Here is a 22,255-nt window from a genome sequence, read left to right as displayed (position 1 = left end):
GGGAACACCACACACCAGTGCATACTGGAGGGTGAAGGGTGGGAAAAGGGAGAGGATCAGAAAAAATAACTATTGAGTACCAGGCCTAATACCTGGGTGATGAAATAATTGGTACAACAAACCTCCATGACACATGTAACAACCCTGCACATCCTGCACGTGTACCCCTGAACTTAAAAGTAAAAACAAACAAACAAACAAACAAAAAAGTGGACTATTGAAGTCCTCTATTACTATTGCATTGCTATCTCTCCCTTCAAATCTGTTGATATTTGGTTCATATATTTAAGAGCTCTGAGTGCATATTTTAAAAAATTATATCCTCTTAATTCGCTTCTGTATCACTCTATTATGAACTGCTTTATCCCTTGTGAAAATTTTCTATATAAAGTCTATTTTGTCTAATATAAGATTAGACACTCCTGCTCTCTTTTAATTATTATTTTATGTAACATTTTTTTCATGAAAATGTATTCATTTTCAGCCTGTTTGTGTCCTTAAAGGTAAACTGAGTCTTTTGTAGGCAGCATATGGTTTTGGATAATGTTTTCTTATCCTTTCATCCACTTTTTTGATTGGGAAATTTAACTATTTACATATATAGTAATTATTGATAGGGAGGACTTTTAATTGTCATTCTGTTGTTTTCTGAACATTTTGTAGTTTCTTTGTTCCTTTCTTCTTCTCTTGCTGTTTTTCTTTATGATTTCATGATTTTTATAGTGGTATGCTTTGATTCCTTCTCTTTATATTTTCTGTATCTTGCACAGGTTTAATTTGTGTTTACCGTGAGGCTAATACACGTCATCTTTAGTTATAACAGTCCATTTTCACATGATAAGAACTTAAGTTCAATTACATACAAAAACTCTCAACTTTTCTTCTTCATTCCTCTCATATGCTTAATGTTATTAGAGTCAAAATGTATAACTTTTAATATTGTATATTTATTAGCAAATTATTGTAGTTATAGATATTGTTATGCATTTGTCTTTTAACTTTTATATGAATTGAACATGATTTATGCATCACCATTATTATATTTTATCTATATCCTTATTTTAAGCAATGAGATTTATAATTTTATGTATTTTCATGCTTCTAATTAGCATCTATTTGTGTCCTCTTCATCTTAAAGAATTCCCTTTAGCATTTCTAATAAGGCAGGTCTTGTAATGAGCTCTCTCAATTTTTGTTTTAGAGTTTTTCTCTCTCCTTCATTTCTGAAGGATAGCTTTGCTCATATATTATTTTTGGTTGGCAGTTTTTTCTCTTTTAATATTTTGAATATATTATCTCATTTTCTTCTGTGCTACAAAGTTTCTGCTGAGAGGTATACTTATAGTCTTATGGTGATTATCTTGTATGTAATGAGACACTTTTTACTTACCACTTTTTTTTTAAATTTTTTTTTTTTTTTGAGACGGAGTCTCGCTCTTTTGCCCAGGCCTGAGTGCAGCGGCGCTATCTCGGCTTACTGCAAGCTCCGCCTCCTAGGTTCACGCCATTCTCCTGCCTCAGCCTCCGGAGTAGCTGGGACTACAGGCGCCTGCCACCGCGCCCGGCTAATTTTTTGTACTTTTAGTAGAGACGGGGTTTCACCGTGTTAGCCAGGATGGTCTCGATTTCCTGACCTCGTAATCCGCCCGCCTCGGCCTCCCAAAGTGCTGGGATTACAGGCGTGAGCCACCGCCCCCGGCCTTACTTACCACTTTGAACTTTGCTTTTCCTTTGACTTTTATAATTTGATTACAGTGTATCTTTATGTAGACTTCTTTAAATTCAACCTATTTGGGTTCCTTTGGCCTTCATGAATCTAGCTTTCCATTTCCTTTTTGAGACTGAGGATGTTTTCCATCATTATTGCTTTAAATCACTTTCCACCAATTTTTATCTCTATTCTCCTTCTATAACTTCCATAACACGTATATTGATTCTCTTGGCAGAGCTGCATAAGTTTGTTAGGCTTTCTTCAGTCTTTTTCATTCTTTTTTCTTGATCCTCTGATGGAACGATTTAAAATAACCTGTCTTTAAACCTACTGATTTTTTATTCTGCCTGATAAAATCTGCTGTTGAGGCCTCTAGTAAATTTTTCATTTTGGTTATGGTGTTCCTCTGCCTCAAAATTTCTGGTTAATTCTTTTTCATCATTTCTATCTCCTTATTGAATTTCTCATACATTTCATCTATTGTTTTCCAGATTATGTTCAGCTGTCTATCCACGTTCTCTTGTAACTCACTGAGCACCTTTTAAGATGATTATTTTGAATTCTTTTGCAATTCACAGATCTCCATTTATCTTGGGTTAGTTACTAAAAAATTGTTTTCTTACTTAAATTTTGTTATGTTTTCTTAATTCTTCATATTCCTTGTAGGTTTACTTTGTTGTCTGTACATTTAAAGAAGCAGATACCTCTTCCAAGCTTTATGTACTAGTCCAGACTCAGAGAGGCATACACACTGGTCAATAGTGCTTAATATGAGGCAAGATAGAGGCCAACTCAACAAGGAGCACACTGTAAGGCTGGAAACTTCCTGGAAACTTTCTTCCCCCTGGAGGAAAAGCCTCAGTTCTGTGCTTTTTCCAATTTTATAGAGCAGTGCCAGCTATAGGACGATGTTTATCTCCTTTCTTTGTTGCGTACCTTTCCAGGAATTGAGCTCTGCTGGTTAATCAGTGCTTGTTATGATGCAAGATAGAAACTGGCTCCATGGAGGGCACTCTGAGTTGCAGGAGATAAGGCCCCTTCACTTCTTTCTGTCTTTTCTGGAGGAAGAACCTCTGTTATGCAACTTATTTCCAATCTCACAGAGCTGTTAGGGGCTGCCCTCCCCTTTCCTTCGAACTGGGCTCTGCCAGTCCTTCAGCACTTAGTATGAGATGAGAAAGAACCTCACTCCATAGAGGGTTCTGAAATGCCTGCAATAGAATTCCCTTCACTTTCTTCCTTTCCTCCTAGAGATACAACCTCAGTTCTGTGCCTTTTCCTTATCTTGAATAGCAATGCTGGCTGTGAGGGAATTCTCTTCTCTTTCCTTTATTTCTAGTTGTTTAGAGGACTGGGATCTACAGGTGGTTCAGTGCTCAGTATGAGGCCAAAAAGAATCCAGCTGCAAGAAGGGCACCCTGCAAAGGCAGGAGGCTAGGTGGCCAGGCACACACTGCAATCTCACTTTCCCCACTATAGGAGAAATCATGTACTAAGGCAAGCTTCTCAGTGTTAAACTAAGATTGTTTTGGGGAAGAACCCACATGGATAAAGTAAAATTTCATCTTTTTTTAATTTTAATTTAATTTAATTTTATTTTATTTTATTTTATTTTTTGAGACGGAGTCTCGCTCTGTCACTTAGCCTGGAGTATGGTGGTGTGATCTTGGTGCACTGCAACCTCCGCCTCCTGGGTTCAAGTGATTCTCCTGCCTCAGCCTCCCAAGTAGCTGAGACTACAGGCACCCACCACCACATCTGGCTAATTTTTTTTTAGTAGAGATGGAATTTCACCATATTGGCCAGGCTGGTCTCAAATTCCTGACCTTGTGATCTGCTTGCCTTGGCCTCCCAAAGTGCTGGGATTACAGGCGTGAGCCACTACACCTGGACGATTATATTTCTTAACTGCATTCTGAATTTCTCCTCAAAATATTTTGGTACTAATACTGTTGTTATATTGACATTTTTTTTTTTTCTGGAGAAATAAAAGCTATGGCTTTCTACTTTGCTGTCTTGCTGACATTCCCCCACCTTCTCTCAAAGCAATAATTCTTATTTAAATGAACTCATTTCATGTATTTATACAAAAGGCATTCAAGAAGACTTCCTAATTTGGAGGTGTTTTCATGAACTTCAAGCCATTTCCATCCTCTCTTCCCTCCTTCCTTTCTTGTTTGAATAGATTCTCTCCCCCCTTTCTCCCCGCTTCCCTCCTCCTGTTTCTCCTTTCTTTCCTCATTTCTTTCTCCCATTCTTCATTTTTTATGTTCATTTTCTGAACTTTCTTGACAGTGCATCACAGTCAAAGGACTTTGGTACTCAGTTTATCCTGGAATTTAAACAATAGAATCCCAAAGGTCTGACTTTGTAGACCTCCAAATGCATGAATGATAGTAAAGACAGATTATAGGAAATAATAAGAAGGTATGTAGGCATTCTGACTGACTTGACTTTTCATGCTTGGACTCATTTATCACTTTATTTATTTGAATATAAGAAATGGAGGAAAAGGTTGAATTCTGTGTTATGACTAGAGAAGCCGAACAACTTTAATAAGTGCCATTAACCCATTTCATTAAATTTTGGCACAGTGGTGCATACACATGTTACCAGATTGTAAAGTATGTTAATTAATTAAAATTACACATCTTGAGGGCTTATCTGCTTCACTCACACTCTTTAAAAATAATATGTAAAAAATAAATAAAAATTAAACATAAATTTCGATTGAAAGTAAAAATGCCGAGTGTTAAAAACAAATGAAAATACAGAGATGAGATTTTTAGATCCAAGTAACCAACAAGTTAACATTATACTGTCACTTCTACAGCTAAATTAACATGTAATTCTTCTAATGTGTAATGGTCAGGCAATCAAAGAATAGATAAATATACAGCATGCTGGAATGTTAAAAAAAATTGGACTAGGGATTAGGAGACCTAAGATCTAGTCCCATTTTTGTTACATCTACCCTGTTGTCCATAAGCAAGCTAATTATTTCTCTCTTCATTTGTGGGGTTTATACTTAAGCATCTCTAGATTTTAGATTTCCAATTATCACTAGACTTCTAGGGCTACTGAAGTTGCTAATGTTGGACCACTGCACAAATTCTTCCTGAAATATACTGATTTACATGTACTCCAAGAATAGGAACTGATATTTCCTGATACCCCAGAGAGCGAAATGTGTCCCCTGAAGCATCATTTACCTTAGTGATTTTATTGTGTGGTGCCCATGGAAATGTTGTCTAAAGAATAATGATCATGGTGCATCCTTATTTCTTTTATTAACCCAAATGATACAGTCATCATAAGAGCTGAGATAGGGAAGCTATAGGACAGTAGAGATATTTATTTAATGTCCTCAAGTTTCTTTTTGCCACATAAAATAAAATTAAGTTTTCCATGGAAATAATGGGTTTGAAAATTTGTGACATGACCTGACAAACTATCTCTGATAAGACAATATCTCAAGGAAAATGATTCTGAGTTCTAAACAATAAACAATTTAATTTTGGTGCATAGCTTATTTCTACATTGAAAGTTGTGTACAATTCCTGCAAGCTGCACTTACAGCTTTAACTCTACTTAAATTTTGTTTTCACAAGTACTATCCTTTCTTCTAATTTAGAAAATTAAATGAAAATAACTCTGGAAAACAAGGTAAATTTGCTACTAATATACTTTCTTGTAAAATGTAAATTTTAAAGAAAAAAATAGAAAAACAAGTAGGCTTATATAAATACACAAAAGTTAGTTCATACTAGTTTAGGTACTAAATTTTGTTTAAAAAGGAAAATATACCTTTTTAGAGGAATGATACAGCAAGTCTTCTTTAACCAACAGGTCAAACTGAGCATCACTTATAATGAGACAACTTGACATTAGGTGCTTCCTGATATGATGCAATAGGTAATGGAGAAGTTCTTGTCTAAAAGAAATATTTATACTGAACAAAATGAAGCCTTTAGAGTTATCTCCCAGTATAAAGAAAATACAGAGATAAGAGAAATGAGTCAGATATTACCACAAGGAAACAATCAGACAAGTTCAGAATGTGGAACAATCTAAAAGACAAGGGTCCTGTGTTTTTAAAACGTCAATGTCATCACAAAGAAAAGAACATTTGGCTGGGAAGTATGGAGAGAGGTGCTCTTTTAAAGAAAAGGACAGTAAAGAGACACAAGCAATGTGATTTTTATACACTGAATCATGATTCACACAAGTAGCTGTAATACATTTTGGACATACTTAAGAAAATTTAAATATGAGCTAAACATTAGATGACAGTAGAAAATAATTATGAATTTTTTTATCTAGAATAATGGTGATGTTATGTAGGAGGATGTCCTTATACTCACGAGACGCAAGATGAAATATTTTAAGGTGAAATCTGTAAGCTACTTTCAAATAGTACAAACATAGACACAAATAAACACACACCAAAATACCAAAAGAGAATTGAAGCAAGTTTGGAAAAATGTTAACAATTGTTTTGTCTAGGTTGTGAGTATATTAGCCTTCATAGTACTATTCTTTGAACTTTTCCAAAACTTAAAAAAAATTAATAATAAAAAGTTGGAAAACTTGCACAAAAATTTGAATGTATTTAATGTCACTCAACTGTACACTTTAAATAGTTAAACTGAAATTTTATGTTGTGTATTTTTGACCAAAAATTTTAAAAAGTTGGAAAAAATCTTATGTAAAGAGTAATCCTGTTTTAACCACAGTCAGTATCAATAAACTAGGGGTTTTGTGAGATCTCTAATTATTCACTTAAGGTTTATCCAGAGACACAATATTCAAGGAAGCACATTCTAGACAACTAAAGAAACTACCAAATGATTGCTCTGGGATTCTGACTTTTTCTTTTAAAGCAATGGACCAAACTGTGCATGAATAATTTCTATCATTAGATGACACAGACAGATACTCTAGTAAGGATTCAGTAGGAACTGTTAGTCCTAGTTTATGGGTTATATGCACAGTATATGGCTTTTGGGATCTCTGCTCCATTTCTGAATTTTCCATGAGAGACAGTACTTAATATTTAGCTTGGAGTAAAGAGAAGCTAAAATGAGTTAAGTATTGGAAAATTAAATTTATCTGTAAAAGAATTCCAAGTAGATATTACAAAATTTTTTTGAACCACAGTTCAGAGGATATGAGTAGATTCTAAAAGTATCCTGGGACATAACTGAGGTTCAACAAGTCAGGTCCAATGTTTCCCTAAAGACTTTTAGGCTGAAACCACAATTACAGGTCACTTTTAATTCTGTTCAGAGCTCTTCCACACACAAAGCTGTGGGGACACTATAATTCTTACTCACAGTGACTGAAAATTAAAGCCTGGTTAAGTACAAAGGGGTGTTTTCTGCCAAGCTCAATGAAAGAAGGAAGTGGCAAGGGTGGGTACAGGATGGCCAAAATTTCCTAGTCTTAACTGTGGACAGCAGGATTGCTTAAAGTTCTGAAAAATATTCCTAAATTAGGTCTTGTCACATGAGACACACTTCTGACAAAAAAAATATGACCTGGGAAGGATTGGGATATGGATTTGAGGTCAAAAGTGACATCTTTAAATGTCAAAGTCTTAAATGGAATAATGTACTGAATAAAAAAAATAATGGCAGTGATCTCTGTTTGGTCCTGGATTTCTGGTTGTACATATGTATGTGTCTGTATATAACTTTGGTTAAGCCAGCTAACACTTTAATGATACAGGTTTTTTAAGTGTTAAAATGTGAAAAAGGTCTTGTATTAGTCCATTATTATATTGCTATAAGGAAACACCCAAGACTGGGAAGTTTATAAAGAAAAGAGGTTTAATTGACTTACAGTTCCACATGGCTGGGGAGGCCTCAGGAAACTTAAAATCATGGCAAAAGGCACCTCTTCCCAGTAAAGCAGGAGAGAGAATGAGTGCCAGCAGGGGAAATGCCAGTTGCTTATAAAACCATCAGATCTTGTGAGAACTCACTCACTATCCTGAGAACAGTATGGAGAAAACTGCCCCCATGATTCAATTACCTTCCATCAGGTCCCTCCCGTGACATGTGGGGATTATATGGATTACAATTCAAGATGAGATTTGGGTGGTGACACAGGCAAACCATATCAGGTCCCTAACCTATAAGGTTGTTGTAAAGAGAAAATGAAATATTATATATAATATTTGTAAAGGTAATATATAATATTTATATATAATATATAATATATAAATTATTTAGTACAGTGCTTTAGTTATTAATTAGTACTATGCACAGTAAATGCTCAGTTAACATCATCATTATTTTTAAATCATCATCATAATCATCTCAGACTCTGACGCAGTTCAACCTTGTAACCACGGTATGGAACAACCTGAGGGAGACCAAGGGCTGAAATTAACTCACTCATAGTGGGTGAGCAAAGAATATCATGACTAGGCTAACAGAAAATATGACCTCTAGAATCTAAGATAGCAGTTTAAACCAGAAGTCACAAACTCAAATGCCTAAAAGAAGCTAGCAAGTACTATGCATGAGTAACTCAAGGGTGATGGTGGTATCAATATATGTGGTTAGTGAAGTCTGTGTTAATCTAGTAAAAATATGACCCATCTGAGGAAGCAGCTGCAGTTTAATTCTAGATGATGGTTGAGATGAGAGATCTTATAGTTTAAAGAAAATTTCAAGTCCAAGATACTTTGTGGGAAATTTTTTGTTTCTGAAACATTGACACAATTTTACATACAATTGTGCAGGCCAAATAAAAAATTCTGCAGGCAGATCTGGTCCAATGACTAATTGGTGATCTCTGGTTTCTGGCTTTTTACATCATACCTATCTAAGATTAGTACTGGTTCTAAAGACTGGGGTGAGATTGAGCTTCTGGGTTGAGGACAAGTAGACCAGAAGAGTGTTGCTTAATGGAGATATAATACGATATGAGCCAGCAATGTGAACCACAGATGTATTTTTGAATTTTCTAGTAGCCACATTAGAAACAAATAAAAAGAAATAGGTAAAATTATTTTAATAATGTATTTTATTTAACTCAAAATATCTATCACATTATTATTTTAACATGAAATAATAATTACTAATAAGACATTTTGTATTTTTATGAGAAGTTTTCAGAATCAAGTGTGCATTTTACACTCACAGTACATCTTAATTCAAGGTTAACCATACATCAAGTACTCGGTGGCCATATGCGGGTAGTAGCTACCCTAGTAGAGAGCACCAGTCTAGGGCATGCTTCTCAAAATTTAATATTGCTATGGTTTGAATGTGTCCCCTCCAAAATTTATGTTAAAACTGGTATATTAAGTGGTAGGGCTTTTGGAAAGTGATTAAGTCATGATACTTCTGCCTCAGAAATGGATTAGTGCCTTATAAAGAAACTGGAGGGAACTAGTTTAAGCCCTTTTCTGGCACCATCTTGGAAGCAGAAAGGAGGCCTCACCAAATGGCAATTCTGCCAGCACTTTGGTCTTGGACTTTCCAGCCTCCAAAACCATGATAAATAAATTTCTATTGTTTATAAATTACACAGTCTGTGGTATTTTGTTATAGCAGCACAAACTAAGACAAATAAGCATATGGAAATATTGAGGATCATGTTAATATACTGATTCTAACTCAGTGGTTGGAAGAGAGCCTGAGATGCTTCACTGTGGGTTCATGGACTATACTTTGCATATCAAGGAGCTAGGTAGTTGCGGCAAGTCTCCTTTAGTTAGTAGGTTTTCGCTCCAAGTATCTCCCCCTCTTTCAAATTCAGTGAATATCTGCTGAAAAGACTAAACTAATATTCTAATGAACAATCACCATATTTGAATTTGGAAAAGCATTAATAACTTTAAAAATAGGCAATATTTTAATACTATTTGTAGAAACCCTGGGTTCATTTACTGCTTTATTTTTTCCTTTTTAAACTTGAGAATCAGCCAGTATGTTACCAGAATGCTTTCATAAGAATGCACTTAAGCACAGGATAAGTGCGTATAATTCTAACTTCAGGGGCTTGGAACGTTAAACATTTTAATAAAACAGACAATGGGACTTCAAGGGAAATTTGACAATAATACCTTTCAAAGCTTTAGTATTTAAGGTCATTTTCTTGTCAAGGGTATGAATATTTCATGGAAGCTCTAAAAAGAAACACAAAGAAAAGTTTTTCATTTCCTCTTGATTATCCTATCTGAGGGATGGGTAGAGCTCTATAGGCAAGCCTTAGATCTTTGTTCAACACATGCATAAACATGGAAATGTATGCAAATATATGTGGAGCTTATAAGTGATTCTACATGGTACAGTTGTCCTTGGGATATAAAAGCTTAAACCAGGAATAGTGTTCTAGAGGTGAACAGTGAATTAGAAGGCTGAAGAACTTGTCCTCTCTCATCAGTGTTTCACTTATGAACTTTAGTAAGTGGTTTACTCTTTATCTTATCCTCTCTCTGATGGTAAGAATAATGCTTGTCATGCCCATATCAACAGGGAAGTGTGAAGGAACTTGAAACTGTAACCTGTTATCCACTTATAATTACTCACAAGTGTGTCAAAAAGAAAGTACTGAATCTTAAAGACATAGTTAAGGTGGAAGCTGAATTGAAAAGATTGCCAGTTTGGTCAGGGCCCTTTCTACTGCTACATTTCATAATAGTAGCAGCTGTCTATTGACATTTATATTTTCCACAGTAAAAATGCAAGACCAGATTCTAATCATAGCCACAAAATGTTTGTCTCTGCATAGAATAAAAGACCATGCTAAAAGGTAAGGATATAGAGACTTTATGAAATATTTAATTTTAAATTTTGGCTTTAGTTCTGAATCAAACTAAGTATGGAACTTCATATACCTAAGGGACTTTTTCCCCTAATAACAACTGCCTAACTCCCATATTCTATATTAATACTGGGCAGTTAAAGATATAAAATCAAAAGCAAAACTATAATATCCTATAAGACAGTATATTTATGACTTCCAAAAAGGATGGGGTTTATTAAACAAAATACAAAAGCACAAACTGCAGAGGTAAAGTTTAAAATGGATTAAGATGACTATCAGAACTTCTGATTTCTGACCATCAAAATCAATGAAAAGAAAAGAAGAAGAACTACACACAGAGAGATGATATTTTGAAATAGACATAAGAGGCAAAGGATTAATCAATATCCAAAAATAAATAAAACGAATCTTATAATTTGCAAGAAAAAGAATAGCTCACTTGAAATAACAGGGAAAAATCTTAATAGGTACTTCACAGAAAGAAAATCTGAACAGCCAATAAAAGATACCCAATCTAATAAATAATCAAGTAAATAAAAATTAAAACCACATTGAGAGATCATTTATAACTCACTACAGTGGGAAAGAACAGTTTGTTAATATCTTGTGTTGGTGAGGATGAGGGATAACCAGATCACTTATACAGTATTTCTCATGGATACAAAATGATACAACTACTCTGAAAAATAATTTGGTATAATCTCTACACTCTTTTGTGTTTCTGGCTTCAAATTTTCTATAAATGAAAAAAATATTTATTTTGTATTTCTGCATAAATTTCTTTCAAGGTAACCAAATAAGTGATAAGGAAAAGTTTTTCTCTATAGAAGAATTCAAGTTAAAAAATTCAGGATAAATAATATAATTATAGATTCACCATTATTCAACCCTTAGCAAAAACATTTAGGTAGCTTTTAATAATAGATGCTAACACCATTGGGTGAAATTTTATGGGAAATCTTGTAATGAAGTAATTAGACTGACACCACCTGAACCTACTGATCGAGCTCAGGAGATCTAAAATTGGGGCAGTAGGCAGTATAGAGCATCACATATTAAAATTTCTTACTTAGAAAAAAATTATACTACATTTAATCAAATCAGTTTACAGGGAATAGAGGAACATAGATAGTAGAATAAACAGCACGATTTTACTGGATCAGTAAAATCCAGAATGTGAGACATTTGAGGACAATGTTTTTCAGGACCTGGTTTCTCCAACAAATCAATAGCGTAGAAATAAAAAGAATGAGGGGGACTGTTGTAAAAAAAAAAAAAAGGATGCAAGAGGTCAAGATATAGTAAGACAAAACACGAAATCACTTGAATTTTGACTGGTCAAACAAACTATAAAAAATAAATTAGACAGTCAATTAAATGTTATTAAGGGTGAAAATGAAATGTGAACTAGGTATTAGATGACATTAAGGAAAGTATTTTGTTAGGTATGATAATGCCAAGATGTTTTCTTTAAAAATGTTATCAGATAAAGATCCATGCTGAAGTGTTTGCAGGTGAAATGAGATATCTAAAATTTGCTTTAACAAAACAAAGCTGCTAAGATAATAGAATTCAGTGTTTTTAATAAATTATTAGTTATAAAGGTGGTGATGAAAAACAAGAGTCTAGGATAACATCTGGATTTTGCCTTTGGTTTCAAGGGTGGTGCCATTTGCCAAGACAGGTGACACAGAAGCAATAGCAGGCTTCAGGAATTAAAATGACTTTAATTTTGAACATAAGTTTTAAGAATCACAAAGGACTCAATTGAGTTTGGAAACCATAAGTTATCAGCACAGCAATCCACAGTTTTGTGAAATTTCCTAAAATTTCCTTCAGCAGTACCTAGCGGGGTAGCTACAAGTGCAGTGAAAAAAATGTCTGGATCGATCGACTTTGGAATGTTAGTAGGTCAGATACAACCAAAAATCAAAAAGACATGGGCAATGGGCATTACTGCAAGAGAGAAGTTAAATGAAATGTTATCCTAGGTAGGATAGGAAAGAGATAAGTCCATTACAGTGGAGATGGGAGTCAGGCTTGGTGGCTGACGCCTGTAATCCCAGCACTTTGGGAGGCTGAGGCCGGTGGATCACCTGAGGTCAGGAGTTTGAGACCAGCTTGACCAATATGGTGGAACCCTGTCTCTACTAAAAATACAAAAAGTATCCAGACGTGGTGGTGTGTGCCTGTAGTCCCAGCTACATGGGAGGCTGAGACAAGAGAATTGCTTGAACCCGGGAGGTGGAAGTAGCAGTGATCCAAGATTGCACCACTGCACTCCAGCCTGGGCAACAGAGCGAGACTCCATCTCAAAAACAAACAAATCAAAAAAAGTTGATGGATAAGGAAGTCTTCAGATAATATCAGTAAGGGTGGATAGAGGATAACAGGCATCTCAGAGGAGGTAGGTATTGTTATAATCATCAAATAATGATCTGAATACAGTAGTGGAGAGTTAAAGCTTAATGCTGCTACTTAATTTTGGGGTTCTATAGTTAAGTAAGAGGGAATAAAAAGTTTTAGCTTGCATGCTATTTAGAAGGGAGTAGAAGAACCCATCTGTGAATAGATTGGCAGTGTAGAGTAGATGCTAGGTGATAGATAAGGGTTCTAGAATAAAAGGCAAGCATCAGTAGTAAAAAGAATGATGGGTGTTAAGGAATGGGTGTCCCAGAATAGGACAGAGATGAGAGAAATGAGGGTGAGCTGATCAGGGGCCAGCACTTTGGCTGGTGACCAAAGAAAAGTGGAGGAAAACATGTTGGATGAGCAGCTCTTGAGGCTTCTGGACAGACCAAGTCCCAAGTGCTGCAAAAGCCTCATGAGGTTAACAAAATTTAGGCACTAGTTATCATTGAAAAGGAATGTCACTGGGAATTTACTTATCTTGTCTCTGAAGAATCCTTTTTCTCAGGCTGTTAAAGGAAAAACAATGCATCTATGCTTATTCCTTATTTTAAGATTTAGTTATTTTCATATTAATAATCAGTTATATCACATTCCTGTTATATATACATTAGCATTTTAGGCACAATGTAGACCATAAAATAAAAAGTCTTTGTCTCTGCCTCTAAGGGTGCAAGAATTGTATGTAATTTACCTTATATCTGTAGGCCTTGGAAGAAGTCTTTTTTTTCCAGTAAAGTAGACTTCAAAATCTTCCGTCTTTAGCCTGTGGGCATAGTCGATGTATCCTGATATCTCTTGCCCATGAGAATTTCTGTCACGAATAAAGATCACGGACTGGTAGCACAGAATAGAGAATAAGACAAAAATATAAAAGAGCTGATTTATTATGGAATGCCATAGGATAGAATGATGTAAAACACTAATACGAGTGACCATAGGAAGCAGGGCTTCTGAAAGAGTGGTCATAACATGGAACAGATTCTTTTTCCCCACTGCACCTAAAAACACACGTTACTCGCCCAGCACGTGGCTCACGCCTGCAATCCCAGCACTTTGGGAGGCCGAAGCAGGCAGATCATGAGGTGAGGAGATCGAGACCATCCTGGCCAACATGGTGAAACCCCATCTCTACTAAAATACAAAAAATTAGCCGGGCGTGGTGGAGGGCGCCTATAATCTCAGCTACTTGGGAGGCTGAGGCAGGGGAATCGCTCGAACCCAGGAGGCGGAGGTTGCAGTGAGCCAAGAACGCGCCACTGCACTCCAGCCTGGGTGACAGACCAAGACTCCGTCTCCAAAGAAAAAAAAAAAAGTACTAATAATATTGCAATATTCCAGTTGAAAAATGAAAAGAACAACAGAGATACAATTAACAATTAGTTGTTATTATGCTGATAGCTTTATCTTGATTGCCTTCTCTGATTGTTTAACATTGAATGCTGAGAATACTGTGCTGAAAAGGATTCTCAAGCAAGTTCTTGGTTAAGGGGAGAAAGTGTTGTGATGGATTAGTTATATATCCTACAGACATGGCAAGAGAAACTAGCATTCTTTGTTATTCCTGGGTGCATTCTTATACAGACTTCAATCCTCAGCCCTTTTCATTTTGCCCACATAACTCCATGTAAATTAGTATCAATTTCTCCATGCTTTTAAGCCACTTATTTCTTAATTTATGCAGCACAAATTATAAACAAATGGTAACTCAGAGACTTCTTGCGACTCACACTACAGACCAATGTCTAGCAAGGCTGCACCTCCTTAAACAAGGACATGAGCTATAATTCTCAATATTTCATAATCTCATATTCATTCCTAAAGGTGCTGGACATCTTTTCACCATCAAGCTTGCTCCCAATGTCAGTTATGTCATATTGGGACACACACACACACACACACACACACACACACACACACACACACAGAGAAGCCCCCACCCATGGAATTATATCACAGAAAAAGAAAAATATCCCAAATATCCTCCCCACTGTCTTTAAATGAGAGATGAACCAAACTTATTTCTCCAGCAGAATGGCAGACTAGATATTGTGACTGACCTTCCTACTAAAAACAAATAAAAATTCTGAATAAAATCTAAAACAATAACTTGTAAAATGCATTGATGCCCTGGCAAGGAAAAGAAATATTCAGAGTCCAAAAACTAAGTGAAAGCAGGAACCCAGAGAGGAGAGCAGGGCCTTAAAATAATCTTTGTTCTGAAAGCATTTGCCCAACCTCAGGGAATTTGAGCAAGGTTTCCATGACCTTGTGGGGTGAGGATGCAGGAAACAAATTCTACCCTTTCAGAGACAGAGGCGCATAGAACTTATTGCCTCAACAGAAAGCTGAGAAATCAAAAATGCATGAAGTACTATCTTCAGTGAATCCAGAAAATATAAGAATTATCCAAGAACAGTGTGCCAGGGAAAATTCTTTCCAGTGAGCAAAATAAAAACATCTTCAGACCAAAACAATAATGAGGGATTTGACTAACATCAGATCATTGCTCAAAGAAATTCTGCAGGATATATTTCAGGCAAAAGGAAGTGATTCTAGCTGTCAAGTCAAAGATAAAGAAAAAATAATAATCAAAGAAAGTTGCAAAAATAGAGGTACATAGAAACAAATATTGACTGTATAAAACAACAATAATGGCTTCTTAAATAAAAAGAATAATATGTTTAAAGTGTTTGAAATAAACTTGTATGTTTGGAGGGAGTGATTAAAGTGTTGTGATGTTCTGGAATTTTCCAGAATGAGGGCAGATGTAGTGATCAATTTTAGAATTTGATACATATGTGTGTATAAATCTAGGATGATTATTAAGAAATAAGAAATAGTATATATGACCTTTAAATTATAGTGGGATATATAAAGTTAATCAACCAATTAAATAGAAGGCAATAATGAAAAGGAAAATTATAGAAGAGTTAGGAAAAATAAAATGCACAAAATGTAAAGATAGTGCCATGGGTTCAGTTGTGTCCTCCCCAAATTCATATGTTGACACCTTCAACTCCAGTACCACAGAGGTGACTGTATTTGAAGACAGAGCCTTTTGAAATGTGAATACATTACAATGAGCTTTTTAGGGTAGGCTCTAATCCAAGCTGATTGTGTAAATGTGGACACACAGAGAGATGCCAGGGTGCACGTGCACAGAGTCAAGACTATGTGAGGACACGGCAAGAAGATGGCCATCTGCAAGGAAAGGGAAAAGAGCCCTCCTAAGAAACCAAATCTGCCAACCCCTTCAATTATCTTGGACTTCCAACTTCCAGAATTGTGAGAAAGTAAAATTGTGTTGCTTAAGGCATTGTCTGGGGTATTTTGTAATGTCAGCCTTAGCAAACTCACACAGATTATAATAAGTTAAAATAATTAAGTATTTGTAATAAGTATAAATGACTAAATGTTTAAGTTAAAAACAAGCTTATTAGAATATACATATATGTATCATATATCATGAAACACAATAACACTTAAAGGTTGAAAGTTAAGTGATCAAAAAACATACATACAGGAGAGTTTTTATCCAAAAAGAGCAGTTATCAGTATACTAATATTAGACAAAATGGATTTTCACATAAAAACCATTACTAGGGATGGAGCTTCACTACATAATGATACAAGGTTAATGTCATAGAAAAACATACAATTCAAAACTTGAGTGAACCTTTAAAAACAAAGTTTCAAGATATTTAAAGCACAAATTGATAGAACTAGAAGAACATATAGACAATTCATGATCACTTTGATGAATTCACTGCCATTATTTCTAGATTAAGCAGAAAATGAATACATAAAAATTATAAAATTGATGTCGATTTAAAGAACTTGAAAACAAACGTGAAGTCTTGGTGTTTATCATAAGCTAATACCAAAATTTCTTTACGCTTCATTGTTCTTGTAAGTAAAATGACTGATAATCTAAAATTATATACATTTGGCCATAATTTCACTATTTTATGTTACTATATATAGCCTTCTTGGGTCAGTTAAATCCCCTTTTCCCTGAAACCTGATTAAATTTATTTCAAATATCACTTCTCCAGCTCTGTGAGAGTTAAATGTCTGCTCTGTGATTTTTGTGAATTCTTGGTTTTCTGATGATGGAGGACTTTAAGTGAGGTCAAGCGGAGTATAAGTGCAGGTCCCTCTAGAATCATCATATATAGCCCTGGGCAAGTCACTCAAACTACTCTCAATGTCTCACTTAGATTCATTAGTTCTGTGCTCTTAAGCACCTTCCTGAAAAATCCAGCAAGTTTCTACCAAAAACAAAGCAAAACAAAAACAAACAAAACAACAGAATCCTGCTTAGACCTGAGCATTTAGCTAGTTTGGCCATTGAGTAGCCTCTTTCTTCATGATTCTCCTTTAAGTATGTAGAGCAAACAGAGACTTCCTGCCTGCCTGGAACTGCTCAGCTTACATTCATGTGCTGTCAGGGTCATCTGCCCTGAGCACCCAATTCGTAAACATCATGCAAATACTGTTGTTTATTTTCTCAATTAGAATTCTGGTTATTAATCATTGTATCTATGATTTTTTTAAATTTTCAACCAGAAAATGCCCAATTAAATTTTTTAAACCTAAACTTCTAAACGCAAAAACGATAATCACCTGTGGCTGTTCTCACACAAACCTGCATAGAACAAATGTAAATTCCCTCATTATGTCTTTCCAAATATGGTTACATATGTGTAAAAGTATAAGAAGACTTGGGAAGATATATATATATATATATATATATATATATAACTTTAAGTTCTACGGTGCAGAACGTGCAGGTTAGTTACATATGTATACATGTACCATGTTGGTGTGCTGCACCCATTAACTCGTCATTTACCTTAGGTATATCTCCTAATGCTATCCCTCCCCCCTCCCCCCACCCCACAACAGGCCCTGGTGTGTGATGTTCCCCACCCTGTGTCCAAGTGTTCTCATTGTTCAATTCCCACCTGTGAGTGAGAACATGTGGTGTTTGGTTTTTTGTCCTTGCCATAGTTTGCTGAGAATGATGGTTTCCAACTTCATCCATGGCCTACAAAGGACATTAAGTCATCATTTTTTATGGCTGCATAGTATTCCATGGTGTATATGTGCCACAGAATCTACAAAGACTTGGGAAGATTTTTAAGAAGTCTTTTTAGTGAAATTTTTAAAAAGTTTGCTAAAATAAAATATTTTTCTAATGAACACAACGCTTTATTAAATTATTTTTAAAATCTGATTGGAACTATTAGTATGTAGTAATTGCTGACAAATTGTCAGGAAATTACAACTAAACATTTAATTTTAGAAATACATCTTTTAAATGGCACAGTTGAGGGTTATAGAGGCAGAAGAAGTGATAACACTGATAATTAGACAGATGTGGTGGCAGATATTAATAGTTGTCAAGAACTTGAGGGTTGGTTGAAATTTCACTGCCTTATTTATATTTTGTGGATTGCCTAAGAATTTGAATGAAGTTAAACTAACAGTCTCAGTTAATTGTGTATTCATTTCAAAATGCATATTTTTCTCCAGAGTTAATAGTAATTATTTCTTCTATGAATACTTGTTATCGTTGATTAAGAAGCCACTATATTCCGAATGAAGTTTTAAAAGCTTCACATTCATTATCTCATTTAATTGTTTCAAATATTTTATAACGGCTAGATAGCATTATTACCCTCATTTTATAAATGTGGGAGATGAAAGCATTGAGAGTTTTGGTAACTCCAAAGGATATGTAGCTAGAGAGGGGAGCATCCAAACTCACACCCAGCTTGGCTTCCCATGATATTCAGGTTCTTATCTACTGCATGATGGATAGACTTGGATTCAAATGCTGGCTCTGTCACCTACTTACTGTGTGACACTGGTAAGTTAGTAATACATTTTAAGATTTAGTTTCCTCTATAATAAAATGGGCATAATAATACCTAAATTGGTGTGTGAATTAAATAACACTATTTTGCTAAGCCCTTGGTAATGCCTGATACATGGTAAGCACTCAATAAATAATATCTATTGCTTTTGAAAACCTTTGTCATTAATGTTGCTATTGTATTTGTAGCATGTTAAGAGTTTTATAAATTCCTTAGGGGATATGGAAATGGAATAATCATATCAGAATTCCATTGCCTGGTGTATATAGTTACGTTAGGGTTGCCATACATGGTTCACTTTCTTTCTTAAGTTTAGTTGTTCACAGTTAAAACTTTTTATATAATTTGAAGCTAAAACTGAAACAAACGTTTTAGTTATTTTATATATATACCTATATATATATGTATACATACGTATATATACGTATATACACATATATACGTATATATACGTATATACATATACGTATATATAGGTATATATGTGTATATATGTTTACATATATGTATATATGTGTATATATATAGCTATATATATACACATATATATACACACACATACACACACATATATACAAGACACACCCAATTGACAATAAAACCACTATTCTGGCATCCAGAATGGGGCAAATAAGTCAAAAGAGCCCCTTGAAGAATTAGGTTTATTTCAGCCTGAGTGTGATGTATTTCAGTAACTGAAAGCTTTGTTATTGAGAGCCCTATAGACTTAAGAATAATTTTAAAATGTTATAAATAATTGCTTAGGTTTAACTAAAAACATTTTTAAATAAAAGCTTTATTTAAGTATAGATTACTTAACATAAAAATTCACATTGAAGTTTAAGTGATTTCAATGATTTTTGGTAAATTTATGGAGTTGCACAACACAACTCAAATTTAGAGTATTCTCATCACTCCCAAGAGATCCCTTATGACATTTGTAGCAATCCCTATCTCCACCCCCAGCCCCAGGCAATCACTAATCTACTTTCTATCTCTATAGAGTCTCTTTTCTGGATTTTTCATAAAAGTGGAATCATACAATATATGATCTTTTTCATTCTAATAACATTTTTAATCACAGTTAATTTCCCAAAAGACACATGAAAATGATACTTTATATATTAAAAGGCTTTTAAAAATGATGATGCTATGTTTATAAAGGAAAAACTTCCAAAATTCATATTTTCCTTAGATAAAACCCTTTAATCCTATCTAGAACAAGTCAAGATACAACCAACAAAAGCATTAAAAAAATCACATGCTATTCATTTGAAGCCATGAATACTGGTCTATTTATTGGCAACCTAAGCAGAAAATACTAGTTTTTGGTTAACCATGTAAAAAATCCCCATAAGAACAAGCAATGAAGAAATATCAAGACACATTGTTTCTGATATTGAAGTGGGGAATAAGACACCAAGGGGCATGTAGAATCTGAGATTTTACTGAGGGAGCCTGTGACCTCAAAAGTGAACCACTGTTAGTTGAAAAGACTTATGCAATACTTAGTTATGTCCTCATTACCTCTCATATATTGGAAAAAGATGAATCAGAGTAAAATTTAGACCATTAATATATCATTTGGATCTTTGGCTGCTTGTCTTTTCCCAGAAGTGGATTAAAATACAAATTCATAAACTTGTTATAAGCTGACTACATGTGTTGCCTGATTTTTCTTGCCAAATACTAATGAGGGGACATAAACCTGATACATCGAAATGGGACTTTATTGACAGTGAAGCCAAAGTCACTTAAAAAAAAAAAAAAAGCATGCTAAGCAGTACGTTGCTGTACTGAAACTGAAACATCCTTTTCCAGGGAATGAGAGCTGTCAAACAAAGCTAAGTTCTTGTGTTACCCAGAGAGCAGACTGTCAGTGTGCTCTCTGATAGAGACAAATGAAGGAATCGTTATGTGCTAGAATTTTAAATCTCTGGAATGTGCTAATGAATCATTAATTTTAGGGACCCTTCTTTTTGTTTCAGAACATAAGTGATTTTGCAAATGTAGCCTAAGTTCTCTGCCAATCAACTATTGTTTTCTAACATTTAGAAATGCCCATCATTATAAATCTCTCTGCAACAGGTTATTTTCTGAATGTTTTGTGCTGATAACTATTTTTAAATTCTATATTATCTCAGTCAATCGCAGTTTTACATATATATATAAAATATATAATTTTCACTATTCATACAATTCACAGGGTTATGTTTAGCACAGTTCTTTGTCTTTCCTGTTGGAGGCTTGGGCTCAGAACAAGCACACTTTTATTTTCCGCATCCTGTTGGCCAAAGCAGGTTGCAGGCCAGTCCAGACTCAAGAGGCAGGGCAGAGTGACTTCTTCTCTTGATGGGAGGAGCTACCAAGTGTCACTGCAAAAGGTCATGGACAAAGGACAAAGTGGATAATTGCAGCCACTTTGCAATCTGTACTTATTTACCATAAGAAACTAAGAATTTTGCATATAGCTGGCTTGTTCATTTTGCAATGGTTGGGGATTGATTTCTCAGGGGGAATCATTGTTTTTTTCTCTCCCAGTTTATAAGACATATCTATATTTTAAATGGCTTTATTTATTTATTTATTTATTTACTATATTTTTCGAGATGGAGTCTGGCTCTGCTGCCCAGACTGGAGTGCAGTGGCACGATTTCGGCTTACTGCAACCTCTGCTTCCCAGTTTCAAGTGATTCTCCTGCCTCAGCCTACCGAGTAGCTGGGACCACAAGCACACGCCACTGCTCCAAGCTAATTTTTGTATTTTTAGTAGAGATGGGGTTTCACCATGTTGACTAGGCTGGTCTCAAACTCCTGATCTCAAATGATCCACTCACCGTGGCCTTCCAAAGTGCTGGGATTACAGGCATGAACCACTGCACCTGACTAAATGGCTTTATTTTGAATTACCAGTGAAATTAAGAATAATTGAAGAATATCTTGTCTCAACATTAGTATCCAAAATGTTCTAGAATGTCCAGGGATTGAAAATTTTTAAAAATTGAGCTTTAAGTACTTGGAAGAAGAAAATAAAATTATTATACTTATATATGAACTGGTAATTTACTTAGAAAATCCAAAAGAGTGAATTAAAAAACTTCTAAGACAGTTCAATAAGTTGATCCAATACAAAATATTTATACAGAAAAGATGGGTTTTATGCTAGTAATAACCCATTAGCTATTGTGCAGGCAATCTTTACTTGCATTATTTTTTATTAGAATAATAACATTTTGCAAAATATTTTTTGTAAAATAAATTTCTAGAATAACATAAAAATGAAATGAAAAGACTACATCGTTGAACAAAAGTTATGAAATAACTGTGCTGAAATTCTAAGCAAAACACAAGTCGGTATCTTTCATTACTTAAAATTTTAGCTTGAAGAGCAAGTGGTTAAGAATAAGATGATTGGGGAGCAGCCAAGATGTCTGAATAGGATCAGCTCCAGTCTACAGCTCCCAGC

General features: G+C 34.8%; 1 protein-coding gene across 1 annotated transcript in view; it reads right to left on the bottom strand.

Moving 5' to 3' along the window:
* CFAP299 (cilia and flagella associated protein 299) overlaps positions 1-22,255 on the bottom strand; it is a 649,304-nt gene that overhangs the window by 84,197 nt on the left and 542,852 nt on the right. The window contains exon 5 of the mRNA XM_019024959.3: positions 13,599-13,741. Within this exon, the coding sequence (XP_018880504.3) occupies positions 13,599-13,741 (143 nt within the window). The remainder of the gene's footprint in view (positions 1-13,598; positions 13,742-22,255) is intronic.

This window comes from Gorilla gorilla, chromosome 3, assembly GCF_029281585.2.
Source record: "Gorilla gorilla gorilla isolate KB3781 chromosome 3, NHGRI_mGorGor1-v2.1_pri, whole genome shotgun sequence".
In the NCBI taxonomy this organism is placed as follows: domain Eukaryota; kingdom Metazoa; phylum Chordata; class Mammalia; order Primates; family Hominidae; genus Gorilla; species Gorilla gorilla.
This window is presented reverse-complemented; position numbering and strand designations above follow the sequence as displayed.